Source organism: Macrobrachium nipponense, chromosome 24, assembly GCF_015104395.2.
Source record: "Macrobrachium nipponense isolate FS-2020 chromosome 24, ASM1510439v2, whole genome shotgun sequence".
Classification (NCBI taxonomy): domain Eukaryota; kingdom Metazoa; phylum Arthropoda; class Malacostraca; order Decapoda; family Palaemonidae; genus Macrobrachium; species Macrobrachium nipponense.
The window spans coordinates 29,916,243-29,933,848 of record NC_061091.1 but is presented as its reverse complement, the minus strand read 5'-3'; the positions used below and the strand labels follow the sequence as shown (position 1 = coordinate 29,933,848).

At 41.3% G+C, this 17,606-nt stretch overlaps 1 protein-coding gene across 1 annotated transcript in view; it reads right to left on the bottom strand.

Annotated features, from left to right (window-relative positions):
* LOC135205544 (KRR1 small subunit processome component homolog) overlaps window positions 1-17,606 on the bottom strand; it is a 79,777-nt gene that overhangs the window by 7,762 nt on the left and 54,409 nt on the right. The window contains exon 3 of the mRNA XM_064236303.1: window positions 11,074-11,259. Coding sequence (XP_064092373.1) covers window positions 11,074-11,259 — 186 coding nt within the window. The remainder of the gene's footprint in view (window positions 1-11,073; window positions 11,260-17,606) is intronic.

Genomic DNA, 17,606 nt, shown 5'->3' with positions numbered 1-17,606 from the left:
CTCCTCCTCCGCCATTCACCTCTTGTTAGCCGCACTCGTCTGTCTCCCAGGTAAGAATACAGTGATTATATATTGTATAATTGTTATGGGTATAGATAAGTGTGATTATATATTGTATAATTGTTATGGGTATTTTATGCATTGTTGAAATATGGTGGGTGTCCTATATATAGACAACATGTGGTAGATTCTAGAAGGTGTCTGTTGATGTATTTAAGTTGTGTTGTGACGTCATAGGCTGTGACGTCATAGACAAGATGGCGGCGGCGTCGGCAGGATGTAAACAATAACACGGGGGAGTAGAAAGCACGTGTTGGTGGTGTGTGGTTGGTAGGGGAGAGCTCTCTGTCTGGTAGGAGTTGTTTTTTGGGTCGTAAGTCTTGTGGTGCTGGTGTTTTAAGGTGATTTCTGGAGTGTACTGGAGTTGGAGAAAGCGTACAGGTGGGTAGATTATTCATTTTTATAGAGAAAGAAAGGAGTTAGGCTAGGCCAAAATTCAAACTGGTAGCAGAGCGTGGTTTGATCAAAGATGCCTGGATCCGACAGTGAACAAAGGGAGACTACTAGATGGAGAAGGGAATGTCCTAGGTTTTAGCGGATACAAGAATAATTACAAAGTATGGAAAGGTCAAGCCGAAGATTGGCTTATTGTTGTATGGAGAAGATACAAAATACCCGGCGATAGAAATGAGAATGAGCTTAAAAGGGAAAGCCCGAGAGCTAGTGGAAGCATTAGATTAAAGATAAACTTACTGGTACAGAGGGTCCAAAGTTAATCCTAGAGAAACTAGATAAAGCCTATCTAAAAGACTCGGTTAATGGAGAATTACGGTAGAATAAAAAGATACCTTCTAATAAAAGAGAATCTAGTGAAAATATGGCGGACTATTTAATTAGATACGAGAAGGCAGCATCTGAGTGTGAAAGAGCAATGGGGAAAAGGCGCGCTTGAAGGCGAAGTCAAGGGGTATCATGTAATAGAGCAAGCAAATCTCAACGGAAAATCAAAAACAAATGGTATTATCGGCTTGTGGGCAAGAAAGCTAGAGTACGGAACAGTGTCGCAAACAATGAAAAGACTATTGAGGGATTGAGGGACTAAAGAGGAACGGGAATGGTGGGGTTCGTCAGAAGGCAATGCCAGTTCTGGGAGAGGGAGGGAAACCAAAGATATCGGGGAAGATGGAACCGAGGAAGGGGTGGTAGAAATCCTATAAACAAAGAAGGGAAGGTAACAGTATGTGCAATATGCAGCTCAGAATGGCATTGGGGCTATTTAGGGATTGTCCTCAGAATTTTCATAATAGGAAGAAAAACTGAAACAAGACTAGAAGAAAATAAGGTAAAAACAGAAAATGGGACAGAAGAAGAAGAGGTTTATGTAGGAGAAGTTAATAAAATAGTGGAAGCATCATGGGAGGTGGTTGATGCAATTTTGGACACAGGGTGTAAATCACAGTTTGCGGGGAATTGTGACTAGCACGTATTGTCATGGATTTGAGTCAGGAAGAGTTGAGGAGAATGAGGACCACTAGGACAGAGTCTAATAAAGTGTTTAATTTTGGTGAGACATCTTATAAGTCCAGAGGAATAATAGAAATACTGTGATACTAAAAAACAGAAAGTTTTATTTGAAGACGGAAATTCTGCAAGGTGATTATACCCTGGCTGATAGGTAAGCAAACCATGAGTAAAATGGGTGTATGACCCTAAATTTGAAGAAAATTGTGTCATAGTAGAAGTATTAGGGGGAATGAAAGTAGAGTTAAGAGAAGACGAACAGGGTCATTTAAGAGTGCTATAAGGAGGAGGAAGGTAGAAGAATTATTACTGGAGGGTTGGAAGGGAAAGAATCCGAGGGAAATTAAGAACACAATGAAGAAATTACATTTACAGTTTGGTCATGGAAGTGGAGATAAAATATGGAAGCTAACAGAGGAAGCACAATGGAGTAATGGGTTAATCGAAAAAGAAAAAGAGGAAATAAGAAAGTTACTAACGGAAACTGATTAAAAAATTGTGAGGTTTGTAAAAAAATACAAAAGAAACCCCGCCAAACCGGTAGTAGGCTTTTCTTGGAGTAAAACGTTCAATGAAAGTCGGAGCGATGGATGTGGGAGAGATAGAAGAGAGAAAGTTCTTGGTAATAGTGGATATGGCAACGAGATATTGTCAGGCCTGTTGGATAAAAGATAAGAAACCAGAAACTATAATAAAGATACTTTTTGAGTGCTGGTTTGCTATATTTGGAGCACCCTCCAAAATATTGTCAGATAATGGGGGAGAATTTCAAAATGAAAAAGTAAGGAGGATGGCAGAAAAATGGAATATTAAAGTATTATCCAGCAGCATCAGAATCTCCGTGGAGCAACGGATTATGTGAAAAGACCGTAGGCATGATCAAGGGAAGTGTAAGGAAGATGATGGAGGAAGAGGAAGTAGATTGGTCCCTAGCTTTGAAATGGGTAGTGAGTGCTAGGAACTGTTTAATGAATAATGGAGGTTTCTCTCCCAACCAATTAGTATTTGGAAAAAACCCTTCACTGCTAACCTAATAGGAGAAGAAAGTTCTAGTCCTGCAAGCAGAGAAAAAGGGATGGAAAGAGGGTATGGTAAGGGACACACTGATGCAATGCAGGCCAGAGAAGCATTTATAAAAATGAGTCCTGTAATAAAATAAGAATAGCGCTACAAAAACATCAGAGAACATAAATTTGAAGAAGCAGTGGTAGGAGATGAGGTATTCTATAAAGAGGGAAAATGAAAATGATGGAGAGGACCTGCTCAGGAAAATAAGTGGGAGTATCGGGGAAAACAATAATAGTCAAACATGGGGGATTCTTTAAGAGAAGTAGCTAGGATACATGTGACAAGGATTCAACGACGATCACCAGATACAGAAGAGATATCGGCTAGAATAGATAAATCCCATGGGGTGAAAGGTAGGTCAGATGGCCCAAATGAAGGGAAAGTAGATTGGCTGGAAGGAGAGGAGATAATGGGTGAGAGAAGGAATGCAGACACAGAAGAGACTATAGAAAGAGAGGTGATAGAGGAAACAGTGGAAGATAACGGGCAAAGTGGGTCAATAGAAAGCGAGTTAATGGAAGAGATACCAAAATTCAAAAAGGGAAATAGAGTTAGGGCTATAAACAATGATACAGGACAAGTAGAAGAATGGACTATTTTAGGTCTTGCAGGAAAAAGATCAAGCCAAGCATGGGCTGATTCGTACAATATACGAGACTCACAGTCAGTGACAAAGGGTGGGTTAACTTGAGGGATTATAGTCAGGTAGAAAAAATTGAAGATGAAGAGGAGGTGTTGCTGGGATTTGAAAATAGAAGCATAATGGAAGCTAAAGAAAAAGAACTTCTAAGTTGGAGAGATAACCAGGTATATGAGGAGGTAAATGATGTTGGACAAAAAGCTATATCTACAAGATGGATAGTAACTGAAAAGATAAAAGGGGGGGAAAGGAGATGTAAAGCAAGATTGGTAGCTAGAGGGTTTGAAGAAGAAATGGCTGAGTGGGAAAAGGATGCTCCCACATGCAATGCTGAAATTTTAAAATTCTGTCTAACCATAATAAAGGTGAAAAATTGGAATTGTTATACATTGGATGTCAAACTGCATATTTACAAGGTGACGAGATACAAAGAGAAGTGGTACTTGAAGCCACCAAGGGAAGATGGTGGAGGGGATTATTGGGAAGTTTGAAGAAAACAGTCTATGGGCTCAAGGAATGCAGCAAAAGCCATGGTATTGGTAAAGTGGTGAAAGTAGTGCAAGGAGCTTCAAGGTGAGAGAAGTAGACTAGAACCTAATATATTCTTTTGGAAAAAGAACAATAAATTGGAAGGCATTTGTGTACACACGTAGAGATTTTTGCTACGGAGGAACTGAAGGATTCTTAAAGGAAACGATTGGGAGATTGAAAGGGAAATTGCAAGTAGGAGAACAAGAGAGTAAAAGGTTCAAGTATATAGGAGTAGTAATAGAGCAGAAGGAGAATAGATTTTCCCTTAATCAGTGGCAGTATATAAATTCCATAAGAGAACCAGAGGCTAGAGATATACGGGTAATAGAGTGCTAGAACAAAAAGAGTTAACAGAGTACAGATCAGTGGTAGGACAGCTCTGAACTTGGGTATCACTACACACGATGCCAGAAATATCATATGATATTAGCGAATTAAGTAAAGCATTTAAAGAAGGAACAACTCAGGATATGAAGAAACTTATTAAAATTGTGAGAAAAACTAAGAGCATGATGGGCGAAGTTACAATAAGTGAGAGGGAAGAAGAAAGGGTTTATTGGGAAGCCTATGCAGACGCTTCATTGGAAACATAGAAGATGGCATACTCAACTGGGTTATATTATTTCTTTGACAGATGGGAAGAGGAGAACGTCCCATATGGTGGAAGTCTAGGAAATCCAGGAGAGTGGCAAAATCCACCATTGAGGCTGAAGCCCTGAGTGTTGGGGAAGCTGTAGAAGGATTGATATATTTTCAAGCATTTGTGGGAAGAGGTAGTAGGAGGGAGAAATTTAGAAGCCTTGGTTAACACTGATGTTAAACACTAATGACCGCCATCAAATCGAGCCCACTTGGTGTAAGTATCAAGAGATTGAAAAATAGATATTGCTGCAATAAGGGAAACCATTGAATCCGGGGAAATAAAGGAGGTGAGATGGATAAAAGGAAAGGAGCAAGTGGCTGATGTATTAACTAAAGCAGGAGTTTCAGGGGAATGTATTAGAAATTATGTAGAGGGTAAAGAGTTGGAGGACGAAGGAAATTAAGAGGGGAATACTAGGTTAGGAAACAGTCGGAGGGGAGGGAGAAAGAGATAAGTGTGATTATATATTGTATAATTGTTATGGGTATAGATAAGTGTGATTATATATTGTATATTGTTAAATTGTATGGGTATTTTATGCATTGTTGAAATATGGTGGGTGTCCTATATATAGACAACATGTGGTAGATTCTAGAAGGTGTCTGTTGATGTATTTAAGTTGTGTTGTGCAGTCATAGGCTGTGACGTCATAGACAAGATGGCGGCGGCGTCGGCAGGATGTAAACATAACACGGGAGTAGAAAGCACGTGGTTGGTGTGTGTTGGTAGGGGAGAGCTCTCTGTCTGGTAGGAGTTGTTTTTTTTGGGTCGTAAGTCTTGTGTGCTGGTGTTTTAAGGTGATTTCTGGAGTGTACTGGAGTTGGAGAAAGCGTACAGGTGGGTAGATTATTCATTTTATAGAGAAAGAAAGGAGTTAGGCTAGGCCAAAATTCAAATACAGTACTACTAAATAACACCTTTTCTTTTATTTCATATATTTTGTTATGCATTGGTAAAGTATACATGTGTGTTTCTTAATTAAAAACATGTCTTTTTTTCATAATTTAGGATGGTTTGGGGATGTTTCATAGGGCTGGAATGGATTAAATCTCAGTATTTTTAGAAATAGGAGAAATTTGTTTTGACATACGAGTAAATTGACTTACGAGCTCGGTTACAGAACAAATTAAACTCATATCTCAAGGTATTACTGTAACAACCTTCCGGTAAGCGGGGAGACCCGCCTGCCTGGACATAAACATTCCACTTTGCCTTTCAGACCATGTTTCAGATTGAGGGGTGGCATGAGGTGGGCAATTAATGAAAAGGACCTCAGGTTTGTACAGCTAGAAAAAATACAATTAATTTTAAAAACTGCTATTTGTTTTGTTCTGACACAATATACAAACATTTGGTCTTTTACAGTAGGAAGACTCACTGTTTGAAGGGAGGAATCTGAGCAAGTCTCTAGAAATGACTGAAGTTCAGCACACCTGGGCAATTCCTCCTGGTCGAAAGAGCGAGGAAGAGTGCCCTGTCTCTGACGCATTGACTGGAGTATAAGAACTGCAAGATCAAAAGTTCAGACCTCCGGACCTTTTTGAAAAGAGCGAGGAATCGTAACTCATATGAAAGAGGCAGTGAAGAATACAGAGTTGTCAGCATCTCCTTCCTCCCGTTGCTAGAGGAAGGAGCAGGATTGCTTCTAGATTCTGATAAGAAAAGTAAAAAGGAAACGTGATGTCTAAGCTTACTGCATCAAACGCCCAACCAGCCAGTGTAAGTTTGAGTCCTATTCTCAACCCGAAGGAAGAGAAGTAGAAGGACGAGGAGGGGGAGGGAGGAGAGACCAGCCACTCTCACATCCTGCTTACCCCTAGAGCTGCACACCATAGGCGAGAGATGCAACTGGTCCTCTTGAAGCAACTGGGTAAGCAAACAACTTGTTGAGTATCCACAACAGATCCAAGAAAAATTTGTTCCATGGACCTGTGGACAACTATCAAAAGGAAGAAAGACAATGTGGTCCTCATGGGACTACATCTATCTTTCAGTCCAAAATATTCTTTGGAGTGTGATGAAAAGAACAAGCCACTGTCACTGTGAACTCTTGGGAAGAGTGTACAGGTGACGTAGCTATCTGCGGAAACAAATCTTGCGATCTTGCAGGACCAGAAGAAAGCCATGTCCTTAGACACTTCTCCATTGGCAAGACTGTAATGGAGAAAGGAAATTTGACATCCAATGAAGGGTGTCAAGTCTCCACAGGTCCTGCAACCCATCAATGATTGATCTGGATTAATAAATACAAAGTCCAAGGCTAGAGGATCATGAAGGATTTGACCTGTCAAAACAGATGCTGAATGATTCGACATCCGAGACAGAGTTGTGACATGAAAACCTGCCTTTTAAAAGATGATGTTGAAGACGATCCCTGTAACACCTCTATCCTCTTCGCCACTGCTAACGAGAGACGGGATGCAGTCTTGAAAAACAAAAACTCGGTCTGATGACTCGCAAGGGCTCACATGTCCCAAACAAGAGACAAACGCCGTCCAGAGAATTTCAACTGAGGAGAAACAATACTACTTATGTCAAAGACTAGAGAGAGTGTGTACGCACATCTTTCACAGTTGAATCGGAAAGAAGTTAACTTTCGTGTTTCTGACAGAGAAAGTCCCGTCAATGATGCCAACCAGAGAGGATGATTCTAATCCTTGAAATTTACAGAGGTCTGAAAGAGAACTTCAGCTATTTCATTGCTATTCAGCAAAAAGGTCTGTGCTTGCAATGAAGGCTGAATCTCTAGCTATGTAAAACACAGGTAAGTACCACCTGCCCGAACCGCTTCTTGACAATGCGGAGGTTGGTTAAGGTAATAAACTCTTCTCTTACCCTCAAAGTGGCACTGTCAGGGCAGGAGAAGTCTTCCAACATTTACTCCAATTCGGGGTGAACAACTAGTAGTTGAATGCTTTATGAATTAGGATACTAACTTACAGGTATGCGCCTATTACTCGGACAGTGCAAATGATAACAGACACGTGCAAATATACAAGTCTATTTGGAGGCTCCTGTTAATTGAGTGCCAGCCTAATTCTTCTTCATTTTAAGAGAGAAAAAAGAATAAGGACTTGAAACAGACCTTCTTCATTCTCTATTGAAGAGAGCAAAGGTAAAGCTGTCCCGAAGGGAGGCTTCTACAGCGATAATAGGACACCGAAGATGACTAGTTCATGTCGAACTGGCTGTTCCCACAACAGTTACACTGGAGAGGTGGCAGTCAAACTTCTCTGTGATATCTATCCTGAACAGATTGAACGTATGTTGAATTATGTTCGGTGAGATCCTAAGATCGAACCAGGAACATAGTCTATCGTATTCAAACTCTGGAGTAGACCATAGAGTTCCTTTTATTCTCTTGCTCATCCCTGTGTAACCCAGGATATAGAGGGAAAAAGAGAGGAGGATTGACTGTTCTTGCCCGCCCTTCTCAGAACTTGCGGTGATGATAGCAAAGCACAGATAAGGAAAAATGTATTCACCTCAGCAAAAAATGCTTCCTGAGGGGAGAGCAGAGGTTCTCACTCACCAAATGAAGCATTCCTTTCCTACAACTTGTTTGTTCGCGCAAACTCAAGCAATAGTTGAGTGGAGTTGAATGCTCCGAACTTTGGCGAGAACTTGCCATGTCTTGCTACACATCTGTCTTCTCCGTGATCCAACCTCACAAGGACTACACAGAGAACCTCCTCCTAATGACTTGTCCCGAGAACCAGCAACATCTACTTTGGCACCTGAAGAAGAGCCATTCCTGGCTTTAACAGGTGGGTTCGAGTCGCCAACGCAGCTTGGTCCCTTCTCTTGCCCTGCACCAGTCACGAAGGAGAGAAGACTCCCCATCACTGATTGTGGGTCTACGACCCCCTTTGGAGGTTGTACACTCGGAGACTCGCAAACGAGTACCCACACAGCTCTGGTTCCAGGAGCAGCACCCTTGGAACCAGGGACAGGAGAACGAACCTGGGGCTCCTGAGACATTAGACGCTGGGGGCAGGATCACGGTTCCCGCTCCCGAAGGAGCAGGTGAGCCGATGAGAAAGCCAACTGCTTCCCCCCATGGAAGTCTCGAGGAGAGGCTTCTTAGGGGGCGGAGAAGTTACCTTCCTCTTCTTAGGCTGGGAAGCCTTTGAAGAGGGAGGTGAGGAGGCGTCAGACAACAACGAAGACAAAGACAACGACCTCTTTCTGTAGAACTCAATAGTCTGACGAGATGACACCAGGAATGCAACACAGGAAAGGAGGATGCTATGCCATAGCAAGGAACCGCACTGGTCAAGAGAAGGGAGTTCATTCAGCGGAGCTGAGCACTTGACTGCAGAGCAGGTCTAGCCAAGCCAAGCTGAGTCAAGTGAGCTGAGCAGACCACCACCACATAATTATGAGTGGTAATCGTCAGCAAAGAACTATCACTTCTCAATTAACAGTTCTCCTTTGAGGCTGAAGCTCCAAGTAGAAGAATAAAGAGGGATTCTGTGTCAGCTGTCCTATGTTCAGAACCTAAGGTCCAAGAGGACAGGACTTGACCATTCCCCCACATGTACGTGCTCTGCATAAACCCAAACCAGACTGAAGAGCGAACTTCTCTGTACTGGTAAAGGCTTGTCTCGCTATCCAAGTGCTCGGCGAGTGCCAGAAATTCTTGATGAATTCCCTTGCTCAACGAGATTTGTGCATCTGGTAAGACAATCAGGCAAGCCTTGTCTCGCCCGCAAGACTTGCCCGGGTGCTTGGCAACATGATGAAGCCAAGCACTCAGTGAGACTCCCAAGTCTTATAAAACAAAAAAATGGGAGAGTCATGTCTCGCCCGAGTGCTCTTAAACAGATGAATTCAAGCACTTGAAAATTCCAGGAAGTCAAGCACTGAGGAAGCGCCAGCGAAACCAAGGAATCTAGGCGCTCAGCGAAACTCTTGATTCTTGTAATAACAAATATCGTGAAGAAGTCTCGCCCGGGTGTTTGGAAATCACAGAAAACCAAAACACTTGGAGAACACCAGAAATTCCAAGGAATTCAAGCGCTCGGTGTGACTCCTGAATTTCGTCAAAGGATCATCAGGAAGGGGTATAAACCCAGTCCTTTATGAGAACATTAAAGACTGGATCAAGAGTGCAATGCCACAGAATATGCACTTGAGGCTTCCAAAATGCAAGACCCCACAGGGGACTGCAAATTCGAATCCACCCAAAGGATAGAAAGAGTCAGGTGTTTGAACCCTCAAAATTGGAACACCAGGTGTCAAGACTGTGAGAAGTCTGTCATTGACAGAAAAACTTTCCTCAACGATGTGGGAGTATGTCCGGTGGGACCCTAAGGCCCCTCCAGGAACGTAGGCCTCTGACGCCAAATCCTGCTGAGAGCACTGCAGAATTCCTCCTATTCACCTCACCCACCCCAGTGTAAGCCAAGGAAGTAGAGAGAATAGGAGAGGAGGATTGGATGCTCTCATTCCTCCTCACAGCGGCACTGTCAAAAGGAATGAGTTGCGCCTTGTCACCAACAGTTGAACTGTACATACACTCAAGGGCCAATGTCACAGCATGCTAAGGAGTCACCGGTACAATTCCGAGGTTTAGGAGAGCCAACACGAAGAGATAGCCCACCATCTACTGCTGTAATCTACTATTGCTCACTGTTAGCCTGCAGAAAAAAGAAAATATGATTAAAAAGAAGGATACTACTCCTTTCGCACCAAAGGGCACTGTCCTCTGAAATGAGAGGGGACCCTAAACATCGATACCACATGGCCAACCCCCTTCCTTGTCCAATAAGCGAGCGAAGAGAACAAAGGAGGAGGAATACCAGGAGAGAAAAAGCATAGGGCGAACCTCCAAAGTTTCTTCCCGGTAATTTTCTCCTACAGCATATACTGTCACGCCTTTACGTTAAAAGTTCTTCCAAGCCTGATCATCTAAGTCCTGACATTTAGCCCAAGTTAAGTGTTTGCTACATTCCTGCTCCCTACACTTCAAGCACTTGGAGTGCAGATCATAACACAGCTTAGCCATTCTAGTTTTACAGCCTTCACTGCAAAACCTAACTGTTGACAAACTAGTCTGACATATTAATACTAGATCTTATTTAGCTAATTGAAAGCTAAAAAGCAGCTAACAAAAAACAACCACCAAAAGGGTACTTTACCAAATATGAAGATAAACCGCAACAGCAATGAAAAAACGACTGCAAGAACTATTGATGTTACTCCGTGGCCAGCAGAAAACAAATTGGTGACCGTTAGCTCAGCAGTACCAGACATTCCCAAAAGTGAGCAGGTCCCTTATCACATATACTACCATTGGCGGTCCAAATAATTTGAATTCTTGACTGCCAGGTAAGAAAGTTTACAGCTTTGTAATTGTTTGGTAAGTCACTTATGTGAAAAAGGAAATTGAGAGGAAAAAGGTTGGAAAGTTTTACAGGAGGAAAACCTTGTACTTACACTAGGAAATAACTGTAGAAGAGGGTGGTAGATGAAAGGCAACGGATATGAATGAAGGTACAGTAAAAGGAATGAAAGGGGTTGCAGCTACGAGTTGAAGGGACAGTGCAAAGAACCTTAAGTAAAGTCTACAGTTCACTGTATGAGGTCCAATAACGGCATTAACCCCCAGCGGGAATGAAGGAGAATTAGAACCAACCTTTCTGACCCCAGTGGAACACAAAATTACCTTTATCACTTCGTGAGTCATCCCTTCATCAAGAACTCTAATTGCATGCTCGAACGGTACTGATCTCTGCAAGAGCTGCATTATATCTCTGGCCTTAATTATCGCATAAGGGTCCCACGTCTTTCTTGTCGTCGTAACGGTCATAGTACCACCAACAAGATCCAGTTCTGCATTGATTCCTAATTCCTGGAAAAGAGATATTAAGCTTGAGTTAAATTTGTTAAGAGTAATGAGGTATAAACAGTAATTATATATGCTTAATAGCAATTCAAGTACTTAATGGTTTATAAACCAACTCCAAGAACATTTCATCCTTCACATCAGCTCAACTCAATTATTATTTTTATTATCACATATATATTATATATATATATATATTATATATATCTATATATATATATATATATATATATATATATATATATATATATATATATATATATATATATATATATATATATATATTATATATTTTCTTCTCTTTTTGGTCTATCACAGTCATCCTATTTGACTGGGTGGTTTTATAGTAAGGGGTTCCAGGTTGCATCCTGCCTCCTTAGGAATCTATCCTTTTTCTTACTATATGCACTGTTTCCAGGAGCACACTCTTCTGCATGAGTCTTGGAGCTACTTCAGCATCTAATTTTTCCAGGTTCCTTTTCAGGGATCTTAGGATCATGCCCAGTGTCCCTATTATTATGGATATAATTTCCCCTGGCATATCCCATATCCTTATTTCTATTTTCAGGTCTTAGTACTTTTCATTTTTGTCTCTTTCTTTTTCATCTACTCTAGTGTCCCATGGTATTGCGACATCAATGAGTGATACTTTCTTCTTGATTTTGCCAATCAATGTCACGTCTGGTCTATTCGCATGTATCACCCTATCTGTTCTGATACCATAGTCCCAGAGGATCTTTGCCTGATCGTTTTCTATCGCTCCCACAGATTCGTGCTTGTACCAATTACTACTGCAGGGTAGCCGGTGTTTCTTACATAGGCTCCAGTGGAGGGCTTTTGCTATTGAATCATGCCTCTTTTTGTACATATAGGTTTTGTGCAAGTGCCAGACATTCGCTTGCTATGTGGTTTATGGTCTCGTTTTTCACATTGCACTTCCTGCATACGGGTGAGATGTTATTTCCATCTATCGTTCTTTGGATATATCTGGTGCTTAGGGCCTGATTATTATTATTATTATTATTATTTTTTTTTTTTTTTTTTGTTTTTTTTTTTTTTTTTTTTTGTTTTTGCTCTATCACAGTCCTCCAATTCGACTGGGTGGTATTTATAGTGTGGGGGGTTCCGGGGTTGCATCCTGCCTCCTTAGAGTCCATCACTTTTCTTACTATGTGCCGTTTCTAGATCACACTCTTCTGCATGAGGCCCGAGCTACTTCAGCCTCTAGTTTTTCCAGATTCCTTTTCAGGGATCTTGGGATCGTGCCTAGTGCTCCTATGATTATGGGTACGATTTCCACTGGCATATCCCATATCCTTCTTATTTCTATTTTCAGATCTTGATACTTATCCATTTTTCCCTCTCTTTCTCTTCAACTCTGGTGTCCCATGGTATTGCGACATCAATGAGTGATACTTTCTTCTGACTTTGTCAATCAACGTCACGTCTGGTCTGTTTGCACGTATCACCCTATCCGTTCTGATACCATAGTCCCCAGAGGATCTTTGCCTGATCGTTTTCTATCACTCCTTCAGGTTGGTGCTCCCGTACCACTATTACTGCAAGGTAGCTGGTGTTTTCTTGGCACAGGCTCCAGTGGAGGGCCTTTTGTCCACTGAATCATGCCTCTTTTGTACTGGTTCTGTGCAAGTGCCGGGCATTCACTTGCTATGTGGTTTATGGTTTCATTTTTCGTATTGCACTTCTACATATGGGAGAGATGTTATTTCCGTCTATCATACTTTGAACATATCTGGTTCTTAGGGCCTGGTCTTGTGCCGCTGTTATCATTCCTTCAGTTTCCTTCTTTAGCTCTCCCCTCTGTAGCCAATTGCCAATTGTCATCGCTGGCTAGTTCTTTAGTCTGTCTCATGTATTGTCCGTGCATTGGTTTGTTGTGCCAGTCCTCTGTTCTTTCTGTCTTTCTCCTGTCTCTGTATATTTCTGGGTCTTCGTCTACTTTTATTAGTCCCTCTTCCCATGCACTCTTTAGCCACGGCTCGTCTTCACTGGTTTTCAGATATTGCCCAGCGCTCTGTTTTCGATGTTGACGCAGTCCTCTATACTTAGTAGTCCTCTCCCTCCTTCCTTTCGTGTTATGTATAGTCTGTCCGTATTTGCTCTTGGGTGTAGTGCTTTGTGTATTGTCATGTTTCCTGGTTTTCTGATCTATGCTGCGGAGTTCTGCCTTCGTCCATTCCACTATTCCTGCGCTGTATCTGATTACTGGCACTGCCCATGTGTTTATGGCTTTTATCATATTTCCTGGCGTTGAGTTTTGACTTGAGTATCGCCTTGATCTCTGCATATATTCTTTCCTGATCGTGTCCTTCATCTCTTGGTGTTTTATATCTCCTCCTTCTATTATTCCCAGGTATTTGTATCCTGTCTCATCTATGTGTTTGATGTTGCTCCCATCTGGTAGCTTTATCCCTTCAGTTCTCGTTACTTTGCCTTTTTGTATGTTGACTAAGGCGCATTTTTCTATTCCAAACTCCATCCTGATGTCCCCACCCCAGATACAATCCTTACAGTCTGGATTAGGGTATCTATTTCCTTGATGCTTTTACCATACAGCTTGATGTCGTCCATGAACATCAGATGGTTGATTTTGTTGCCTCTTTTCTTGAGTTGGTACCCGGCATCCATCTTCTGTAGTACTTTTGTCATGGGAATCATGGCTACTACGAAGAGTAGTGGGGACAGTGAGTCGCCCTGGAAGATCCCTCTCCTGATATTAACCTCTGCTAGTCTTATTCCTGAGCTTGTAAGTATTGTATTCCAGTTGCGCATTGTATTTTTGAGGAAGCTGATGGTATTTTCCTCTGCCCCATATATTTTCAGGCATTCTATTAGCCATGTGTGTGGTATCATGTCGAAGGCTTTCTTATAGTCTATCCATGCCATGCTTAGGTTGGTTTTCCTTCTTCTACTGTTCTTCATTACCATTTTGTCTATCAGGGAAGGCTGGTCTTTTGTGCCCCTACACTTCCTTCTGCAGCCTTTCTGTTGGTGGGGGATGGTGTTTGTCTCCTCTAGTAGTTGTATAGCCTTTCACTGATGATACCTGTTAGTAACTTCCACATTATTGGTAGGCAGGTGATAGGCCTGTAGTTACTGGCTATATTTCCCTTACTCTTGTCTTTTTGTACTAAGGATGTTCTTCCTGTGGTCATCCATTTGGGTGCTTGGTGATTTGAGATACAATGCTGGAGTTGTTCTGCTATTCGTGGGTGTAGGGCCTTGAAGTTTTTGAGCCAGTATCCATGGAGTTCATCGGGACCTGGGCTTTCCAGTTTGGCATTTTCTTTAGTTGGTGTCTGACTGTGTCTGTCGTGATGTCTGTGAAATCTTTGTTTTATTCTCCCTGTTTCTTCTTCCTTGACTTCCTGGAGCCATGTTGCATGTTTGTTGTGTGATACCGGATTGCTCCATATGTTTTCCCAGAGTCTCTTACTTGGTTCGGCTTCAGGAATTTCTGGGTTGCTGTCTTCCCCTCTTAGCTGGCTGTATAGTCTTTTCTGATTAGTTCCGAATAGTTTGTTCTGTTGGTATCCCTTATTCCTGTTCATGTACCGTTGGATCTTGTGTGCTTTGGCCTTAAGCCTCTGTTTTACATCTTCTATTGTGTTGTTTAGTCCCCTCTCTTGTACTTTGTATTTCTCGTTGAGTTCCTCCCTTGTTTTCTTGCTTCTTAGCCTTTTTCCTGCCATCTCTTTCAGTTTACTCAAGTTAGATCTCATCACCATGATTTGCTTTTCAGGCGCCTTTTCCAAGGAGGTTGCTGTTTTGGTTTCTGTTGGGTTGGTTGTGACGGTGGTGTTGGTGTTCGAATCCCCATCAGTTCTGCTACTAATCTTGCTCCTGCATATGTCAAGTTATTTGTTTCTGTGATACTGGTGGTGTGTATTATGCCCATTATTTCATTGACCTCACTTGTTTTCTCCCTTAATTTCTTGGTGTTGTAGGCTTTCATGGAGGGGATCTTTGTTCTCTCTGTATCTGGCTCCATCCAAGTGGTAAATTAATCCTTTTCTACCCATTCCGTCCTCTCTGTTACTTCGTCGGTGTGTTTCTTCGTGTGTCGTTGTTTGATACTCATCCTCCCTGTCGTCTTCTGTGGCATCGTCTCTCAGTTCGTCTTCGTGTAATTCGTTGTCGTATGACATTTCCCTTTTCCAGTTCTTCTCTTTCTGTTGGGGAGAGCCAGTTCTTTTTCTTTATGTTCCTTACTTGGTCTGCCAGCCTCTGCTCTGTTTGGGGGGTGTTATTCCTCTCATTCCAGATGTTGATCAATCTTCTTCTATATCCTCTCTCCGTCGGGTTGCTTCTGATGTAAGCATCTCCATATTTCCTTATTTTCTTCTCTTCTCTCCATTTCTTCCTTTTTGCCTCTGTAGCTCCAATCTCAGGCTGTTGCTTACTGTCGTTGTGGTGATCAGTTTGCTGGATGACGACCTCCAAGTACCTGACCGTCTTCCCCTACAATTGGGTTGAATACCTGGTTGCCGGACGAGGCTCCTCTGTTGCCAGAGGTTCCATTTACGTCGTTGTCGTTTATTCCTTCATTTCTTTCCATCATTGCCTGAGTTTTTGCTATTTTAACCCATAGCTGGACCCTACCCCTATCAGGGATAGCTACTCATTTACAGCTGAGTAGACTGAGGAAATTATGGTAAAGATCCTTTCCCAAGGAATCAACGCCGAGGAGAGCGGTCACCCATCCAACGACTGACCAGCCCCAATGTTGCTTAACTTGACTTAAGTCTATTGACGACCTAACCAACTCCTCCACGGCGCCACATTATTATTATTATTATTATTATTATTATTATTATTATTATTATTATTATTATTATTATTATTATTCAGTGTTCTTATGGAATAAGCTCACATGGACCACTGACTTGAAATTCAAGCTTCAAAAGAATATGTTCATCTGAAAGAAGTTGCAGACAGTAATAGGAAATACGTACAGAAAGAAGAGATATCAGTTATTAGAAAAGGAAATATAAATAACGGTAAATTAATAAATAAATAAATAGATACAAAAACAATAAGTGATTACAGAAAAAACTCAATATGGTATAAGACATACAAAATAATATACTTTATATGATACAAAAAATTTCCAACATTGTTAGTCAAGTTATCTCCCAATGGAATTTGAATTAAAATACATTTGCTTTACTCTTCCTGTCATTTGAACTTTCTGCTTACATAAAAGTGCTTCTTTGAGGTCTATAAGAACATCCAATGAAAGAACATGCAATATTCCCCACTAAAGACATCACTCACCAAAATGTAAAAAAATTACTTTAAAGTAAGTTTCCAACCATAACTCTAAACAGTTTAACACAGAAAAAAAAAAAAAAGAGTACAGTGTATTTTAATGTATACCAGCAATGGAATGGAATGTAAAATTAAGGTTAAAGGCCAAGCACTGGGGCCTATGAGGTCATTCACCCCTGAAAGAGTAAAAAGGTTTTAAAAAATACAAGAAATTCACTACCAAAGTTAAGATTAGTCATAAGAAATGGAATGCTATTGTTAAAGCACAATGAAAAATTCCAAGAACAAACTTGAGAGTGGTTTGTGCTGACAGACACTCAGAATAATTTTACGACAATTAAAGGACACTGTCTGGAAAATGAGCTGATCTATTGAAGGGTTTTCTTGCATTTTTTCACCAATTTACTTTACCTTAGGCAGACTCGGGCACTAGAACAGCATAATGTAGTTACTACTGTATATTCATTTACAGTTTGGAAATAATATTTTCATTAATATCAAATTTTTTGGAAGTTAAATGTATTTTTCCTAACTATACAAACCTGAGGTCCTTTGCGATAGGAATATGCTTACAGCAAACCTGGAACACGGCCATTAAAAATCTTCAACAAGGTGGTTAGGCAAACGAGATGCGGCCTTGAAAAACAAAACTCTGTCTGATGATTCTCACAAGGGCTCATGTGTCTTAAACATGAGTCAAAAGCGATCCAGAGGCCTGAGGTCCCTGCAGTGGCATGACAGAGAAGTTTCTCATCGGTAGTTGCAACCCAACTGAGGATAAACAATAGTACTACTTACGTGAAAGACTAGGGTGAATGTAGACCTATGCCTTTCACAACTGAATTGGAAAGAAGTTAATCTTCCTATTCTGACCAGAGAAAAAATCCTGTCAATGACACCAACCAGTGAAGACAGCTCTAATCCCTGAAATGTTACATAGGACTGAAAGAGAATTTCAGCTATTTCATTGCTGTTCGGGCAAGAAAGCCTGTGCTTGTAATGAAAGCTGGGAGTCTTTAGACGTGTAAACACTGAGATGTATGCCTGACGAACTGCTTCGT